This window comes from Phacochoerus africanus, chromosome 9 (assembly GCF_016906955.1).
Source record: "Phacochoerus africanus isolate WHEZ1 chromosome 9, ROS_Pafr_v1, whole genome shotgun sequence".
NCBI lineage: Eukaryota > Metazoa > Chordata > Mammalia > Artiodactyla > Suidae > Phacochoerus > Phacochoerus africanus.
Genome location: NC_062552.1, coordinates 38,574,625 through 38,589,731, shown reverse-complemented (window position 1 = coordinate 38,589,731; position 15,107 = coordinate 38,574,625). Strand labels below are relative to the sequence as shown.

At 53.8% G+C, this 15,107-nt stretch overlaps 1 protein-coding gene across 17 annotated transcripts in view; it reads left to right on the top strand.

Annotated features, from left to right (window-relative positions):
• TRERF1 (transcriptional regulating factor 1) overlaps window positions 1-15,107 on the top strand; it is a 219,713-nt gene that overhangs the window by 179,748 nt on the left and 24,858 nt on the right. For 12 of the 17 annotated variants that reach the window (XM_047796747.1, XM_047796741.1, XM_047796750.1 and 9 more), the window contains 6 exons: window positions 658-960; window positions 4,317-4,707; window positions 5,610-5,676; window positions 6,716-6,855; window positions 6,993-7,096; window positions 9,327-9,402. In XM_047796747.1, coding sequence (XP_047652703.1) covers window positions 658-960; window positions 4,317-4,707; window positions 5,610-5,676; window positions 6,716-6,855; window positions 6,993-7,096; window positions 9,327-9,402 — 1,081 coding nt within the window. The remainder of the gene's footprint in view (window positions 1-657; window positions 961-4,316; window positions 4,708-5,609; window positions 5,677-6,715; window positions 6,856-6,992; window positions 7,097-9,326; window positions 9,403-15,107) is intronic. The other 5 variants (XM_047796752.1, XM_047796753.1, XM_047796756.1 and 2 more) reach the window with 3 other exon arrangements.

The following is a 15,107-nucleotide window of genomic DNA, read 5'->3' as shown; positions in this document are numbered from 1 at the left end:
TGCTATCCAGCAGGATCTCATTGCTTATCCACTCCAGATGCAATAGTTGGCATCTACTAACCCCACACTCCCAGCCCATCCCAACCCCTCCGTGTCCATGCAGGTTTAGTGTTAGATTAAAATTCAAAGAATTTTTCTCAACTCTTTGAATATCGTTGCCATGGGATTAACTCTCTTCACCAAAACCTTTGCTGTGACCCAGGTCACTGCGTCTCCTGATCATGCCAGTTAAAAGAGCTTTGTCTTCCTTTTGACAGATGAGCATACTGAGGCCCAGTGAATTAAAAGGTCCTCCACAAGACTTTAATTTGGGGGGTTTTGTTGTTGTTGTGTTGTTTTGCCTGATTATGAGTCCATATCGTTTTTTCTTTGAAAGCAGTGACACCCACACAAAATTTTTCTTGACCGTTTGTTTTAATGTACATGTGATACAAGGTCACAATTTTTTAAATGTAGAGAACAGAGGGCCTTGTTCGTTGCCCACGAGCATCCCTGCCGCCGAGGGATGCGGGGCGGCAGGAAGGAAACCACCCTGCCCTGGTTCCCTGTCACCCACGCGGGATGCCCAGGAACCTTCCAGGTTCAGGAAGGGCACAGAGCACCCCCCTTGGGAGAGCTGCTCTCGGCCCAGGATCAAAGCCTTTATTGTCTGTGTAGGAGGAAGGAGAGAAGGCCCCGCCGCCTCCGCCTCAGCCGCAGCCGCCACTGCCGCCTCCGCCTCCGCCGCAGCTCCCTGCCGAGGCGGAAGGCCTCACGCCTATGGTCATGCCCGTGTCTGTCCCTGTCAAGCTTCTGCCGCCCAAGCCCAGCTCTCAGGGCTTCGCCAACAGCGTCGCTGCCGCCCCCTCGGCCAGAGACAAGCCAGCCAGCTCGGTGTCGGACGACGAGATGCCCGTGCTCGTGAGGATGACCCTCTCCCCCCCGCACTCCCCCCAAGGGGCTGCCCCCCGCCCGCCTGCTGTGAGTCGCTGCTCTGCCCCGCCTGCCTGGGGTGGGGACCTCCCTTTGCTTTCTCAGAGACGGGGGACAGCTGCGCCAGGGCCCCCGACCTGGGCTCAGGCATGGCTTGGCCCCGATGGCTGCCTTGGAGTTCCCACCCGTGTCCACAGTGCCTGCTACCCAGTAAACACCTGCCACTCTACCGGGCTGATGGTCTGGGTTAGATTCTGAGAGACCAGAACCGAAGAGGTAATCACAGTTAATAAAAAATGCAAGACCTGTCCAAGACACTAAATAGCTCCTGCCCAGGGCCCAGGCCCCTCCACCGGGACCTCCTCACACCCGGCAGCCAAAGATGTCACCCCTAGTGTATGGGGCCCTCCAAGCAGTAGCCCTGACATCCATTCTGATGGCCAGTCAGTCTTACCAGACTTGATATTTGCAGTATCATCTCTGCGTCAGTACCCTCCAAGGACCTGATTCATGAAGGCTCCCAAAGTAATTCCACTGAGCCACCCACCCCGAATCTCGAGAAAGCAAAGAGACTTGTGTTTCTCACTCACCGTTGAGTTCTTTTTTCTCAAGTTTCAAGTGCTTCAGCCAGCAGCTTAGCTCAGGTCTGGGACAGGGACCTCTCTTCCCCCACCCCTCCCACCCCTGGCGAGTCTGTAATCCCTGTGGTTGACCACCTCAGATTTGTCCCCTCCCCACAAGTGGTATGCCGGGTCGTATTTGTCCTTGGAGAGTCGGTGGCTGCTGGGAATCCAGGAGGTGGGAGGGTGGGCTTGGGCCAGAATAGGGATCAGAAAGATAATTAAGAGAACTAGAAAAGTCCAGGAAGAGCCTTTGGGGTTCTCTGTGTAATATTGAAGCTCAGAAGAGGAGAGATGGATGGAGACCCTCTGGAGGGGGGGATTCTCATCAGCTGGCACGTCTTGTGGGCCAGCAACAGGCAGAAATGAAATGACACAACCAGGCTCCCGCTTTGCCCGAGGAAGTTCCCGACGTGGTGGGAGAGGTAGCATTTCTACCCTTGGGGAGCAGTGAGGTTCCTAGTCACACAGGGGTCCAGCAGCCCTCACACACACACACACACACACACACACATATACACACATACACACACACACACACACACACACACACACACATGAAGACAGTGAGAGGATGAGCAGGGCAGGCGAGAAAGAGCCATGCCCTCCAGGCGGCTGCTGGGGACACACCTGCGTTGCTGAGGTAATTAGGGCCCGGGACGAAGGGCCCTATTACAGGGGAAGTTTGCTGCAAATTCCCTTAGAAGAGCATCGTGAGGGGAGTTTCGAGCAGGGCCTTGAAGGCAGAGCTGAACTCGGTTCTGTGGGAAGGGTGAGAGAGATACTGTGAGGAACTAAACCGAAGTGGAAGCACATAGGTAGGACTGTGTAAATGTGAGCGAGGTCCTGACACTTAACAGAAAGACATTAAAAAGTCCAGTTCTTATCCCCACTCTGCTCCTGGCCGCTGGGATGCAGACAGTTGCAACCCTTCCCCTCTCAGCACCTTGGTTTCTCCCCTGACCTTGAGAGGGCGGGGTCGGACCCATCAGGGACCGTCACCCCTCTGGGGAGCTTTGTAAACGTCTCTTCTCTTGGCGCTGCCTCCAGAGTCTGATTAGCTTGGCTGGAACTCTGTAAGTGCCTCCTCCCAAGTGACATCCAGGTCTGACATTCTGGTGCCTTCCCTGGCTCAGGGTCCTCAGAATCCTGCCTGGAGGATCAGAAAGCTCCAGTTTAAAGCTAGAGCAACAGAACCAGAGGTGCACGTAGGGAGAGCCCAGCAGAGACCTTTGGCTCTGTGGTCAGAGGTCTAGATTCCAGTGCAGGATGGAAATCACCTCATCAGCTACCCGGGAACAGGGTGTAAAGGGTTGGGATTGCCCCCCAAGTTTGGGGGCTCAGGCATCCTCTCCCCATTCCTCAGCCCCCCTCTCCTCCTCAGCCCCCTCTCTCCTCAGCCTCAGGTGATGAGGAGCCCTCTGGTGGGGACAGGAAGCAGGTTGCAGCTCCCTGGCCTAAGGAGAGCCTCCTGAGGGTGAGATGGGAGTCTGGAGCCCCTCTGCCCCTTCTCCTTTCCCCACCTCTCTGCTTCCCTAGACTCCCCGCCAAGGGGCTGGGACGGCACCCTAGCAGATAGTGAAGCTGAGGCAGAGACAGGAGGGGCAGCCTGAAGTGCTGAAGGCAGCAGAAGGGGCCCTGAGGAAGAGGAGCCCAGAGCTGAGGGGTGACTGAGGCAGGTCACATGGCCTGGAGGAGCCTGGTCACATGACCAGGGCCAGCCTTCCCATCACCCCCTGTGGCCTCCTGCTCAGGCGCCACCCTGGGCAGAGGGATTGCCAGGGACCACAGCTGGCTCTGAGGGGCCTGGGAGGGTACCACAGACCGCCCAGAACTTTTCTGCAGGTATGCCCACCACTCCCCCAACCATACCACTGCCTCTCCAGCCACACCCAGCTCTGGGGTTTTCTGGGCTGATGCTGGCACACGACCAAGTCTGTTTGTGTTTGGCTTTGGCATACCCTGCTTATCTCTTTCCGTGCATGTGTTTACTTATTAGTATGTATGTACCTGTGTGGCCGATCTTCCTTCCAGGCAATGCTTGGTTCTGCCAGTATGAAACAAACTAACACGGCTGACAGGAAACCAACCTTGGAGAAGGGCTTGCCGCAGAGGAGAATGCTGGGAGCAGTGGGCAGGGGTGGTGAGGGGGGAGGGTCACCACATCCATTTCCAGGCGCACAGGAGAGGGCCCTCAAAGGTCCTGGACGGCTCGCCTCAGCCCTGATGTGACCTGGAAGGAGAACCCACTGACTGGGTCACTGGCCCTGGGAGCCTCCCCTAGGCCTGACCCCCTCTTCCTGTCCCGCAGCTTCTGCCCAGCTTCCCTGTATAGATTTATTTTGTCCCTTCTCAGAACATGTGTTATCTGTCCCTGAAGTCTGTCCCCGGGGGAGAGGTGGGGAATTAAAGGGCCCCCTCGGCTGGATTCCACTCACCAGATGGGAATGCAGTGATAAGCACTGAAGAATGAGAATTTATTCTTTCTTGCCCACCCACTATTCCCTGCCACCCCCATCCCTCTCCAGACATTAGGCATTTCCTCCAGAACCAAAGTTTTCGCCCTAATGGAGCCACCAGATCGCGCCTTGTGTGAAATGGATGCGACGGTTTCTTAAGGCAGAGGAGGCTGCGGTCTGGGGAGGAGGAGGCGAAGGCGGTGGAAGGGAGGAGTCGCCTTTCCAACAGAAGTCCCGCTTCCCTCAGCCTGTGGAAATGGCCTGTGGGAAAAGCCCAAGCATCTGAATTGGAAGTATCTGAATTGGATCGTTCTTCCCGTTGTAGGAAATTCCCAAGAAGCCTCAGGCCGGTGCGGCCAAAGCCGAGGACCCGGTCAAGGCCGTGCCCGAGAAGAAGAAGTTCCGGCACCGGCCCGAGCCGCTCTTCATCCCGCCGCCGCCCTCCTACCACCCCAACCCCGGTGCCTCGCACTCGGGCGCCACCCTGTACCAGAGCCAGCTGCGCTCCCCGCGCATCCTGGGCGACCACCTGCTCCTGGACCCCGCCCTCGAGCTGCCCCCCTACACGCCCCCGCCCATGCTGAGCCCGGTGCGCCAGGGCTCGGGGCTCTTCAGCAACGTGCTCATCTCCGGCCACGGCCACGGCCCCGGCGCCCACCCGCAGCTGCCCCTCACGCCCCTGACGCCCACGCCGCGCGTGCTGCTCTGCCGCTCCAGTGAGTCGGCCCGTTGCGGCTCCCTCTCGTTTACGCCGCAGAGCTTGGCGGGGGATCTGCTCTGCGTACCAGGCCCCGTGCTAGGAGCTGGAAGTCCTCAGAATCAGAATACCTAGTCTCAAGGGCATCAGTGTAGCTGATAATGACAGTCTCTCAGGGATAAGGAAAAGCAGTTGAAGTGTGCTGTGGATAACCATGTGAGATGCCCCCAATAAATATGCTAAGTAGGAGTTCCCGCTGTAGTGAAGCGGGTTAGGAATCCCCCTGTAGTAGCTCGGGTCGTTGTGGAGGCACAGGTTCGATCCCTGGCCTGGGAACTTCCATATGCCTTGGGTGCGGCCATTAAAAAAATAAGTAAAAGAAGTGCCCGCTGTGGCATCAGTGGCCTCTTGGGAGCCCTGGGTTGCAGGTTCGATCCTTGCCAGCACTGCAGGTTAAGGATCCGGTGTTGCCACAGCTGGGGCTTAGGTCGAAACTGCAGCTAGGATCTGTTCCCTGGCTCAGAAACTCCATATGCCATAGGGTGGCCCAAACAAGATAAATAAATAATGCTGAGTGGGTGTACAAACAGGATGATATGCAAGACCACACGTCTACATTTTAGCCTGCTGTATGAATGTCAAGCAGGAGAGACCTGTGGCCAAGATCTCTTTCTGGAGCAAGAATAGTTTCATAGAAACAAGACAGCTTAGCAGACGAGGGTGGGGCAGCTGGCATCTCCTTATCCTGTGCGAAGTAGGGATCGCTAAGCCGTGTAGCCCCACACTCCATCCAGCTCCTGGAAGACTCCTGGGGTAACTGGGAAGGAGAGGAGCACTTTTATGACAATTTAAGTAACTGCATTTTGTTTCTTCAGTACCCTTCCCTGTTGACCCCGTGACCTCTGTTTTTTTGTGCTTCAGACAGCATCGATGGCAGCAACGTGACAGTCACCCCGGGGCCTGGAGAGCAGACTGTTGATGTCGAACCGTAAGGAAAAGCCAAGTACCCTCTAGAACAGCAGGCTCAGCTGAGGATGAAGAGCTGTGGGAAGGGTAGTTAGTACTTCGGGAGTCAGTGTGGCTGCTGGACAGGAAACTGGAGAAAGCGTAGGACCGTGGTATTTCTCAAGTGCTGTTTGTTTCCCTGTAATGGCCAGTGTTTCAAGACCTTTCTAAAGACTAAGTGCTTTGAAAGCATGGAGCCTTGTATTTGGTAAACCTAGCATCCCTGTCTCCAGCTCCAAGGGCCAATTTGGTTGGGGCTACATGTGTTCACATCCCAAGTGATGCTGAGACATCTCTGTTGGGGTGCCCAGCTCTCCACATGCTGCATCCAAATGCCATGCTCCCCTTGTCCTCTTCTGAAGATTCTTGGCCAGTCCTCCAAGAGACAGGGCTTGAATACTTGAGCTTGGTCGGGGGTGTGGGTATAATGGAAGAGAAAGGTGGTTAATTTCATGGGTAAGCACAGAAAAGGCCAGATGGTAGAGTGCTGAATAGATGAGTCAGGAATCAGAAAACCTGGTTCCAGCACATTTCGTTACTTGCTGTTGATCAAGGTAACCTTTCTAGGCTTTAGTTAACTCATCTATTAAATAGGAATCATTTTCACTGCCTTGGTTATTACATCATGGGTCTTTGTGGGGTTCAGATGGGACCATGTATATGGAGTGGTCTGGAAGGGATAAAAAATGAAATAACTTTGTATTTGTCTCTGTGGGTTAAGTGGTACCATCAGCCATGCTCCGGGCAGCCTTATTCCCTGGGAATTAGCACCTTCCCCAGACAGCTCTAAGGATCCTTGAAGCCCCTTCTCCCTTGCTCCCTGCAGCTTCTCTCCCCAATCTTAAACCCGTTCCTTATCCCAGTGAAAAGGCCATGCCCAGACTTTTAGGATCACACTGTGAGGAAATGCCCCTGCATTGTTCTTGGAGAAGGAACGGGTTTCCTTCTTTTTCAAGTCCCTGACAGTTGCCCTTGGCCTCAAGTTGAAGACCGCACTGTTGTTTTTCTTCTTGTCATTAAAGGCGCATCAACATTGGCTTGAGATTCCAAGCGGAAATCCCAGAACTCCAGGATGTCTCTGCCCTGGCCCAGGACACACACAAGGCCACCCTGGTATGGAAGCCCTGGCCGGAGCTGGAAAACCATGACCTCCAGCAAAGAGGTACTAGAACCCAGGGAAGAACCGGGCGGGAAAGGCTGGATTCTCTCCCTCCCAGGGAACCCTGGCTCCAGGATTGGTGTGTTTTTCCGGGACCCTGAGCCCTCTCTGATGCAGTGACCTCTCATTGTTCCTAACAGTGGAGACTCTCCTGAATTTGTGCTGTTCAAGTGCATTGCCAGGTGGCGGGACCAATTCTGAATTTGCTTTGCACTCTCTCTTCGAGGCCAAAGGTGATGTCATGGTAAGGAACCACGAAGAGCAGGCTTCCAGGCTCATATTCATCATGTCCGAATTCTGAAAAGCACTTTCCCAAGATTCTGCGTTGTTTTGTACCATACAGCCAGTTCATAAGATGATGTCCAGCCAACGTGCCTGCCATGGTCCTTATCTCAATGAGGAGGTCAGGATTTAAGAGCCTGTATGGGAGTTCCCATCATAGCTCAGTGGTTAACGAATCTGACCAGGATCCATGAGGACGTGGGTTTGATCCCTGGCCTCATTCAGTGGGTTAATGATCCAGCATTGCCATGAACTGTGGTGTAGGTCGCAAATGCTGCTCGGATCTGGGGTTGCTGTGGCTGTGGTGTAGGCCGGCAACTGCAGCTTCAGTTCAGCTCCTGCCTGGGAGCTTCCATATGCTTAGGGTGCAACCCTCAAAAGACAAAAAAAAAAAAAAAAAGCCTGTAGGAAAACCTCCATTTGAACTTTTGTTTACACATCTGTTCCTAAGTAATAACGATAGGAACATCTGTCTTAGGAAGCTCAGCTTTCTTTTCAGCAGTCTTGTAATTCCCATCAGGAGACAGGTCTGCGGTAATGGAGGCAGAAGGCCTTCCTGAAGCCAGACTTGGCCTGAAGGAGTCTGTCATACTCCGCTAAAGGTTCTTTCCTATCGAGATCAGCCAAAGGATGACATTCAGAGAACCGTTTTCTCCCCTAACCAGAGTGCAATGTTGCTGTGCACCACCTGGTGGCATCCTTCCAATTTTTACTTTTTATTTTTTCTTATTTGTTGGCCACCCTTGCAGCATATGGAAGTTCCCTGGCCAGGGGTGGAATCCGAGCCAGAGCTGTGACCTACGCCACAGCTGCAGCAACATCGGATTCTTTACCCACTGCACTGGACTAGGGATCGATCTGGTGCTACTAGAGACAAGCAGGATCGTTAACCCACTGCGCCACAGCAGGAACTCCTCACTCTTGCACTTTTGACACAGTTCTTTGGCATCTCCTAAACCGTAACATCGGTGCCCTTTTCCCAGAATCAGAGCTGCTCAGCTGGGACTCCAGCCCAGAGCAGTTTGTCACCAACTCTTACTTCCCCTTTGTGACTACGAGTCTTAGACCAGAGCTGGCCTCCTGCTTTCTGATTTAATGAAAATGTGAAAATAAACAAATGTCCCAATATTATCTTTTCATGAGATTATTGATACCCTTCAAGCATCCTATAGAACGTTGGAGAACTCTGCTTGACCTTTGAACATCAGTGCTGCAGATGGATGCTTCTCAAACTTTTAACATGCACCCAGATCACCTGGGGAATCTTGCTAAAATGTAGGTTTTTCAGTGATTCCAGAAGTGGGGCCCAAGGTACTGCCTTTTGAACCTGCTCCAAGAGGATGCCTGTGCTGCTGGTTCGTGGGCCACACTTGGAGCAGCCAAATTCTAGACCTTGCTCTGCCCCTAAACCATTGAATTAAAGGCCAGCGAGGCTGAGTTCCCATTGTGGCTCAGTGGAAACAAATCTGGCTGGGAACCATGAGGATGCAGGTTCGATCCCTGGCCTTGCTCAGTGGGTTAAGGATCCGGCATTCCATGAGCTGTGATGTAGGTCGCAGGCACTGCTCGGATTCTGTGTTGCTGTGGCTGTGGGGTAGACCGGCAGCTACAGCTCCGATTCGACCCCTACCTGGGAACTTCCAAATGCTGTGGGTGCGGCCCTAAAAAGATTTAAAAAAAGAAAAAGCCAGCAAGGCCGAAGGAGGCAGATTTGACAGGGTCATTTAGCAAGGCTCCCTGGAAGGACAGCGTGCAGTACAATTACTGCTAACACAGCTGTTTATGTTCAGTTGTGATGAAACATGACTTTTCTGCAAAAGCAGTTCCAGATCACCCACTCATTTCCTCGGAATCCTTCCCCCGAGACTCAGTCTCCACTCAGAGGAGGCCCCACCATATCTCTGAAGGTGGGCCCTCACCAAGGAAGGAGTTGGGTTTTGGCTGCCACTTGTGTTTTTGTGACATGACCAGCTGGCTGCAGGCCTGGGTGGGGCAGATTTTAGAACGAGAGTCCCACAGGGTGCTGACCAGAAGGCAGACGCCAGTTAGGGGAGTGTCCTCTGGTTGTCCTGCCAGCCCCCCAGCCCCAGGCCCTGCAGTGCTGGCTCGTCTTCCCGGTGAGTCGGACGGTCTTCCGAGGACACATGCCGCCTTACTGACTCTCACCTTTTCTCTCCCCTGTGGGTCTGCAGGCTGCTCTGGAAATGCTGCTGCTGCGGAAGCCGCTCAGGTTAAAATGTCATCCTTTAGCAAATTACCACTATGCCGGTAGGTTGCCAGGAGCCCTGCGCCCCTTTGCCTTCTGAGAGCGGGCTGTTTGTATGCTGATTGTGTCGCCTTTTAATAGTTGATAGCACCCCTTCTGTCCTCCACTTGTGATCCCAACGCCCCTGGGAAGTAGCTTGTCGGGGCAGCCGTGTCCACTGGCTGGTCACATATGAGTGTGGCTTAGGAGGGGATGGATCAACGGTGGCCCCTCCAGGAGTTCCTGTTGCAGCGCAGCGGAAACAAATCTAACTAGGAACCATGAGGTTGCAGGTTCGATCCCTGGCCTCACTCAGTGGGTTAAGGATCCGTCACTGGCCGTGAGCTGTGGTGTAGGTCACAGATGCAGCTTGGATCTGATGTTGCTATGGCTGTGGTATAGAGCCATAGCTCTGATTGGACCCCTGTCCTGGGAACCTCCATATGCTTCGGGTGTGGCCCTAAAAAGAAAAAAAAAAAATGTCCCCTCCAGCAAGTGGGAAGGAGGAAACTCTTGGAGAGCTGAATGTCATGAGAATCATGAAAATAGAAGGCAAAGGTTGGGGAGCCTGCAGTGACAAAGGAAGTTGAAGTCCACGCTGGATTTCCAGTGACTAGTAAACCCATCCATTCCGACAGTCTCCACGACCCTGCCTGGGCCTCTGTGTTTCAGAGGGAGCTGGATCCTCCGACGCCCCCCCTGGTTGCTAATCTTTTTTTTTTTTAATCATTTTAGGGCCACACCTGCAGACTATGGAAGTTCCCAGGCTAGAGATCAGCTGGGAACTGCAGCTGCCAGCCTATGCCACAGCCACAGCCACGCCAGATCTGAGCCGTGTCTGCAACCTACACCACAGCTCACAGCAACACCAGATCCTTAGCCCACTGAGTGAGGCCAGGGATCGAACCTGCATCCTCATGGATACTAGTCGGGTTCGTTACCACTGAGCCACGATGGGAATTCCATGGTTGCTAATCTTGTGAAGGTGCCTTTGGTGCCTGGGGCAGACCCCGAGGAGGTACTTCAGCGGCCTCGGGGACCCAGTAGTTCCTCTCCCAGCCCTTGGTCTGGGCAGCCAGTGTGGCCCAAGGTGAGGGCTGCTCTGCAGGTACTGGAGCATTCTCAGGGCTCCCTGTCCCCGCCACCGTCTGCTTCACCGAACACGCTCCTGGCATGAGTCGGCCCTCCCACCTGCCATCATGGGGTGGAAAGGCCTCAGAAGCCACTGGTCGGAGCACAGCAAGCCCAGGCTGCCGGCCTGTACTCAAGCCACTCCTGGAAGTGGGCAAGCACGGCAGAGACTCATGGGAGAAGAAATCCATCATTTGACCCATTGGCCTAAGGGAGCCAGTTTGTTAATGTCGTCTGCATCATTTCCTGCTTGGTGTCTGCCCCGAGGGTGGGCAGGAGGTGTGGGCGTTCTCCCTCGTCTGCCCTGGAAACAGTTCAGTCCTTCCTTAATCCCCAGTGTCATCTGCTGCCCATTAAACCCTGACAGGCTGTCCAGCCTCCTGGAGACTGTGTCAGGCTTCTCTGCTTAGTGGGTGAGACCTCCCAACCATTGCTGTGGCCATTCTCGGCCCCCTGGGGGTGACCAGGGTGATCGGGCTGGCTGCCACCTCTGGACTGGTCGGCTCCAGCTGTGAGCAACCTCGTCTGGGACCCAGATCCCCTCCAATTCTTCCCAGCGGCCAAGCAAGCATTGGGATTTTTTTTTGTTTGTTTATTTTTCACGTGTGTCATGACAGAAAAAAGATGGAAAGCTGTGCGCTAGAAACCACCCCCACCCCCAAATGAAACAAAAACACTAAATAACTAAAAACTTTGAAACTACAAGGCCCTAAACTCTGCTAAAATTCATTGACCTGTGGGGATTTTAGGTTCCTGGCAAGTCCCTTGCCTGTTCCCTGCTCCCTTTCCCCACAGGCCAGAGAGCCCTCTCGCTGCTTCCAGAATCATTTTGACCATAGGACTGTGAGATGTGAAGGGTTGGTGTCCCGCCAGCTGTGTGTCCCCAAGAAATGGGTGCTCATCTAAGTCTGCCTGTCATTTGTCGTCTCTATGAAGTGATCACAGACTAGGCCTCAGAGAATCTTCTAGAATTATGAGCAGAAAGGGCAGGGGGAGTTCCTCTTGTGGTTCAGTGGAAACGAACCCGATTAGTGTCCATGAGGTTGCAGGTTCGATCCCTGGCCTTGCTCAGTGGGTTAAGGATCTGGTGTTGCCGCAAGCTGAGGTGTATGTAGCCCAAAGACGCAGCTCAGACCCCAAGTTTCTGTGGCTGTGGTGTAGGCCGGCAGCTGCAGCTCCAGTTGGACCCCTAGTCTGGGAACTTCCATGTACTGTGGGTAGGGCCCTAAAATGCAAAAAAAAAAAAAAAGGGTCAGGGGTCACAGGCCTCTGAGGTCTGACCTGATTCCATCCCCCTTGGAAGGTCCCTTCCAGGGCACAGAGGAGGCCGCAGAGTCTACCCCCATCACTTGCTCCAGCTACCAGCCGGGACCTCCCTCACCCTTCTCACCTCCCTGCCCCACCCCCACTTGGTTCTGGTTGTCAGTGAATCCCATCCCCGTGGCCGCATCCTGCCTTGGCCTTTGTGCCAAGCCCCGTTGGTTGCTCTCCGGTAGGATTGCCTGTCAGCTCAAGTCCAGCCTTGCTGGGACACCACCTTCTGGATCCTTTTTGTGTCCGGCTCTGTGGCTGTGGCCAGTGTCACTCCAGCTCACCTCCAGCCCTGGAATTGCCCCCCAGGCTCCCAGTTGTCCAGAGAGGAGATCAGGCCTCAGCGGGCCTATCTGTGACCTGGAGGGGTGGCGGAAAGGTTGGGTTTGTGGGGTGGGGGGAGGCTATGAGATTGGAGGAGACAGAGACAGGGACCTGTGAAAAGTCACTTCCCTAACGTTACTCCTGACCTGCCTTCCACCACATCCCATTCCAGGCGATTCACTAAGAAAAGGAAACATGACCGGTGCGGGAGCCCAGGAGGGACACCAGTGTGGGTGGGCTGCTCGCCCAGATCTGCGGGCCGTGTGGCAAGCCCAGAGGAGCCCTGTTAAGGTCCTCAGAGGGGAGTTCCTGTTGTGGCTCATCAGGTTAAGAACCCAACTAGTATCCATGAGGATGTGGATTTGATCCCTGGCCTTGGTCAGTGGGTTAAGGATCCAGCATTGCCCTGAGCTGTGGTGTAGGTCGCAGACACAGCTCAGATCTGGCATTGCTGTGGCTGTGGTGGAGCCCGGCAGCTATAACTCTGATTGAACTTTTAGCCTGGGAACCTCCATATGCCACAGGTGCAGCCTTTAAAAAGTGGAATTAAAAAAGAACCCCAGAGGAAGGTGCCAATGCAGCAGCTCGCGGGCTCATTCACACCAAGGTGCCTGGTCCAGCCCTTGCTCTGCACCTCCACCCATGTGTGGGCAGCTGGCGTTTGCAGTGGCTCCCAGTCAGTGGCTGGATTGGGTGGGGAAGGGTTGAGCATGGGGGAGTCAGGGTTGTCATTAGCAGGCTTCCAGCATCCTTGGTTTTTCCATTGAACTGTCATTCCTGCAGGTGGGCGGGGCGTGGAGGGGGTGTCAGAACTGGCCCGGGGAGTCTTGGCCAGGGTTCAGCAGAGGCTGCTGTGGGCCCCCACCACAGCCCAAGTGCTCACTGGGTCCTGAACCCTGACCTGACTCCGGAGATGGGAGAGACCTGGAGGAAATACCCAGTTCGGCTGGAGGAGGTCTGTCTTGTCTTGGAAGCTGCCCCAGTTTGGTGAGGAGACAAAACTACATTCTCAAGAGAATACTTTGCAAGAAGCACAGCTATGATGTCATCTTGCAGGCATTCTTAGCCCATGGCTCGAGCTGGATAGTGGTCCCCTGAAGAGCAGGCTCTGTGTTAATACTTGCTCTGCTGCTTTGCCTGACACGGTACTTGCAGAGAAACCGGCTGCTGGATAAGCTCAGGTCCTGGATTCAGATCAAGGCCTCCCTTCCTTTTGCTTCTAGAAGGAACTTTGGTATCACCTGGTTTACCTGCATCCCTGAAAAATTACTCTGCCTTTACCCACCATGGAAAACCTTTCACGGAAATGAAGGTCTGGTGTAAAAAAGTCTTTCTTTCTTCCGCACAGCCAACGTGTCTTTGTTGTGTAACTGCTGTAACAGCAGCATTAATAACGGTTTTTAAAAGCTGGAAAGAAAGACAGAAAGGCCCTCTTTAGAAGATGCTGTGAAAAGGAAATCATCCAACCAAAAAAAGAAAGGAACAAAAGAGAAACATAGAACCCACTGGAAAACAAGCTTTAAAATGGTGATAGATACGTATTTATCATTAATTATCTTAAATGTCAATGGACTGAATGCTCCAATCAAAAGACATAGAGTGGCAGATTGGATAAAGAAGCAAGAGCCTAAAAGATACTGTGCCCCAACTTTTCCTCACCCCTCCGTGTCTCTCTCTAATTGCCTGCATTCGCTGTAGATCACCCCAAATTTCACCACCATCCAGAGCCTGTTTCCAAGCAACCGAAGCTCAGAACATTTTTCCTCTGGATACTGTTCCAGTACCAGTTCCCTCCAGTTAATTAGGCTCTTTGTAATTAGCCTTAATCGTCTTGTTAGGGACCCCTGCTGATAATAACCCACTAGCCGGGAATCCCCAGGGAAAATGAGTGAACGCTGGGGGGCCGGGGTGGGGGTGGGCGAGTCAGCCTGCCGACCCTTGGGACATGCTGCGTGGACAGCAGGGATCTCAGAGACGGAGGCCAGGTGAGGAGTTGGGGCAGCCCCTTGCCTCGGTTTTGCATTTTATCCTGGACTTTGTCCAAGGCCCAGAATCCAAGAAAAGCTGGCTGAGAAAACCTTGTCCAAGGATGAGGAAAATGCTTCTGCCAGACAGATTCCAGGGGCAGAGATGCTGAGCCTTGCCTTGACCAGATTAGCGAAGGATTCCTGCAGGGAGGAGACTGCGAGTTACAGGCAGCAAGGCTGTGGGTGTGCACATGGGACAGGGACCACTGGCAAGGACAGCAGGCTTCATGAGCACTGCCAGCACACCTCTGCAGGGGACAGCATGGCCGCAGGCTGGTTTGGAATCTCCTCTCTGAATGGCTGGATCTAAAACATTCACCATTCAAGAGTTCCTATGTGGCTCAGCGGTTAACAAACCCGACCAGCATCCATGAAGAATCGGGTTCGATCCCTGGCCTCGCTCAGTGGGTTAAGGATCCGGTTGCCATGAGCTGTGGTAGAGGTCACAGATGCGGCTCAGGTCTGGCATTGCTGTGGCTGTGGTATAGGCTGGCAGCTTAGCTCTGATTCGACCCCTAGCCTGGAAACTTCTATATGCTGCAGGTGCGACCCTAAAAGAAAATAAATAAAACATTCGCCGCGCACCTACTTAGGACCAGTGCTGTCAGTCACAGGCTGACTGTCACAACCCCCAAGTCACAAAAAGGAAACAGACTCGGAGAAGTAAAATTGCATAAATCCCAGGAGGAGTAAGTGACAGAACGAAGTTGCAGCCTGCGGTCACCCCTCTTTTATCACAGCACAGTGACCTTATCTGGGGTGAGCGCATTCAGATGTTATTTCTATGTACTGGGCTTTGGCCTGGGAATTCAAGCCCAGAGTGGATCCTCAGTCTGGTGGGCGATCCCATCATCAGGATGCAGAGAAGATGGAGCGCACGCCAGTGTGACCATGAGAATGGATGAGCTTGTCTGGCCCCACCTCTGCCTCTCACT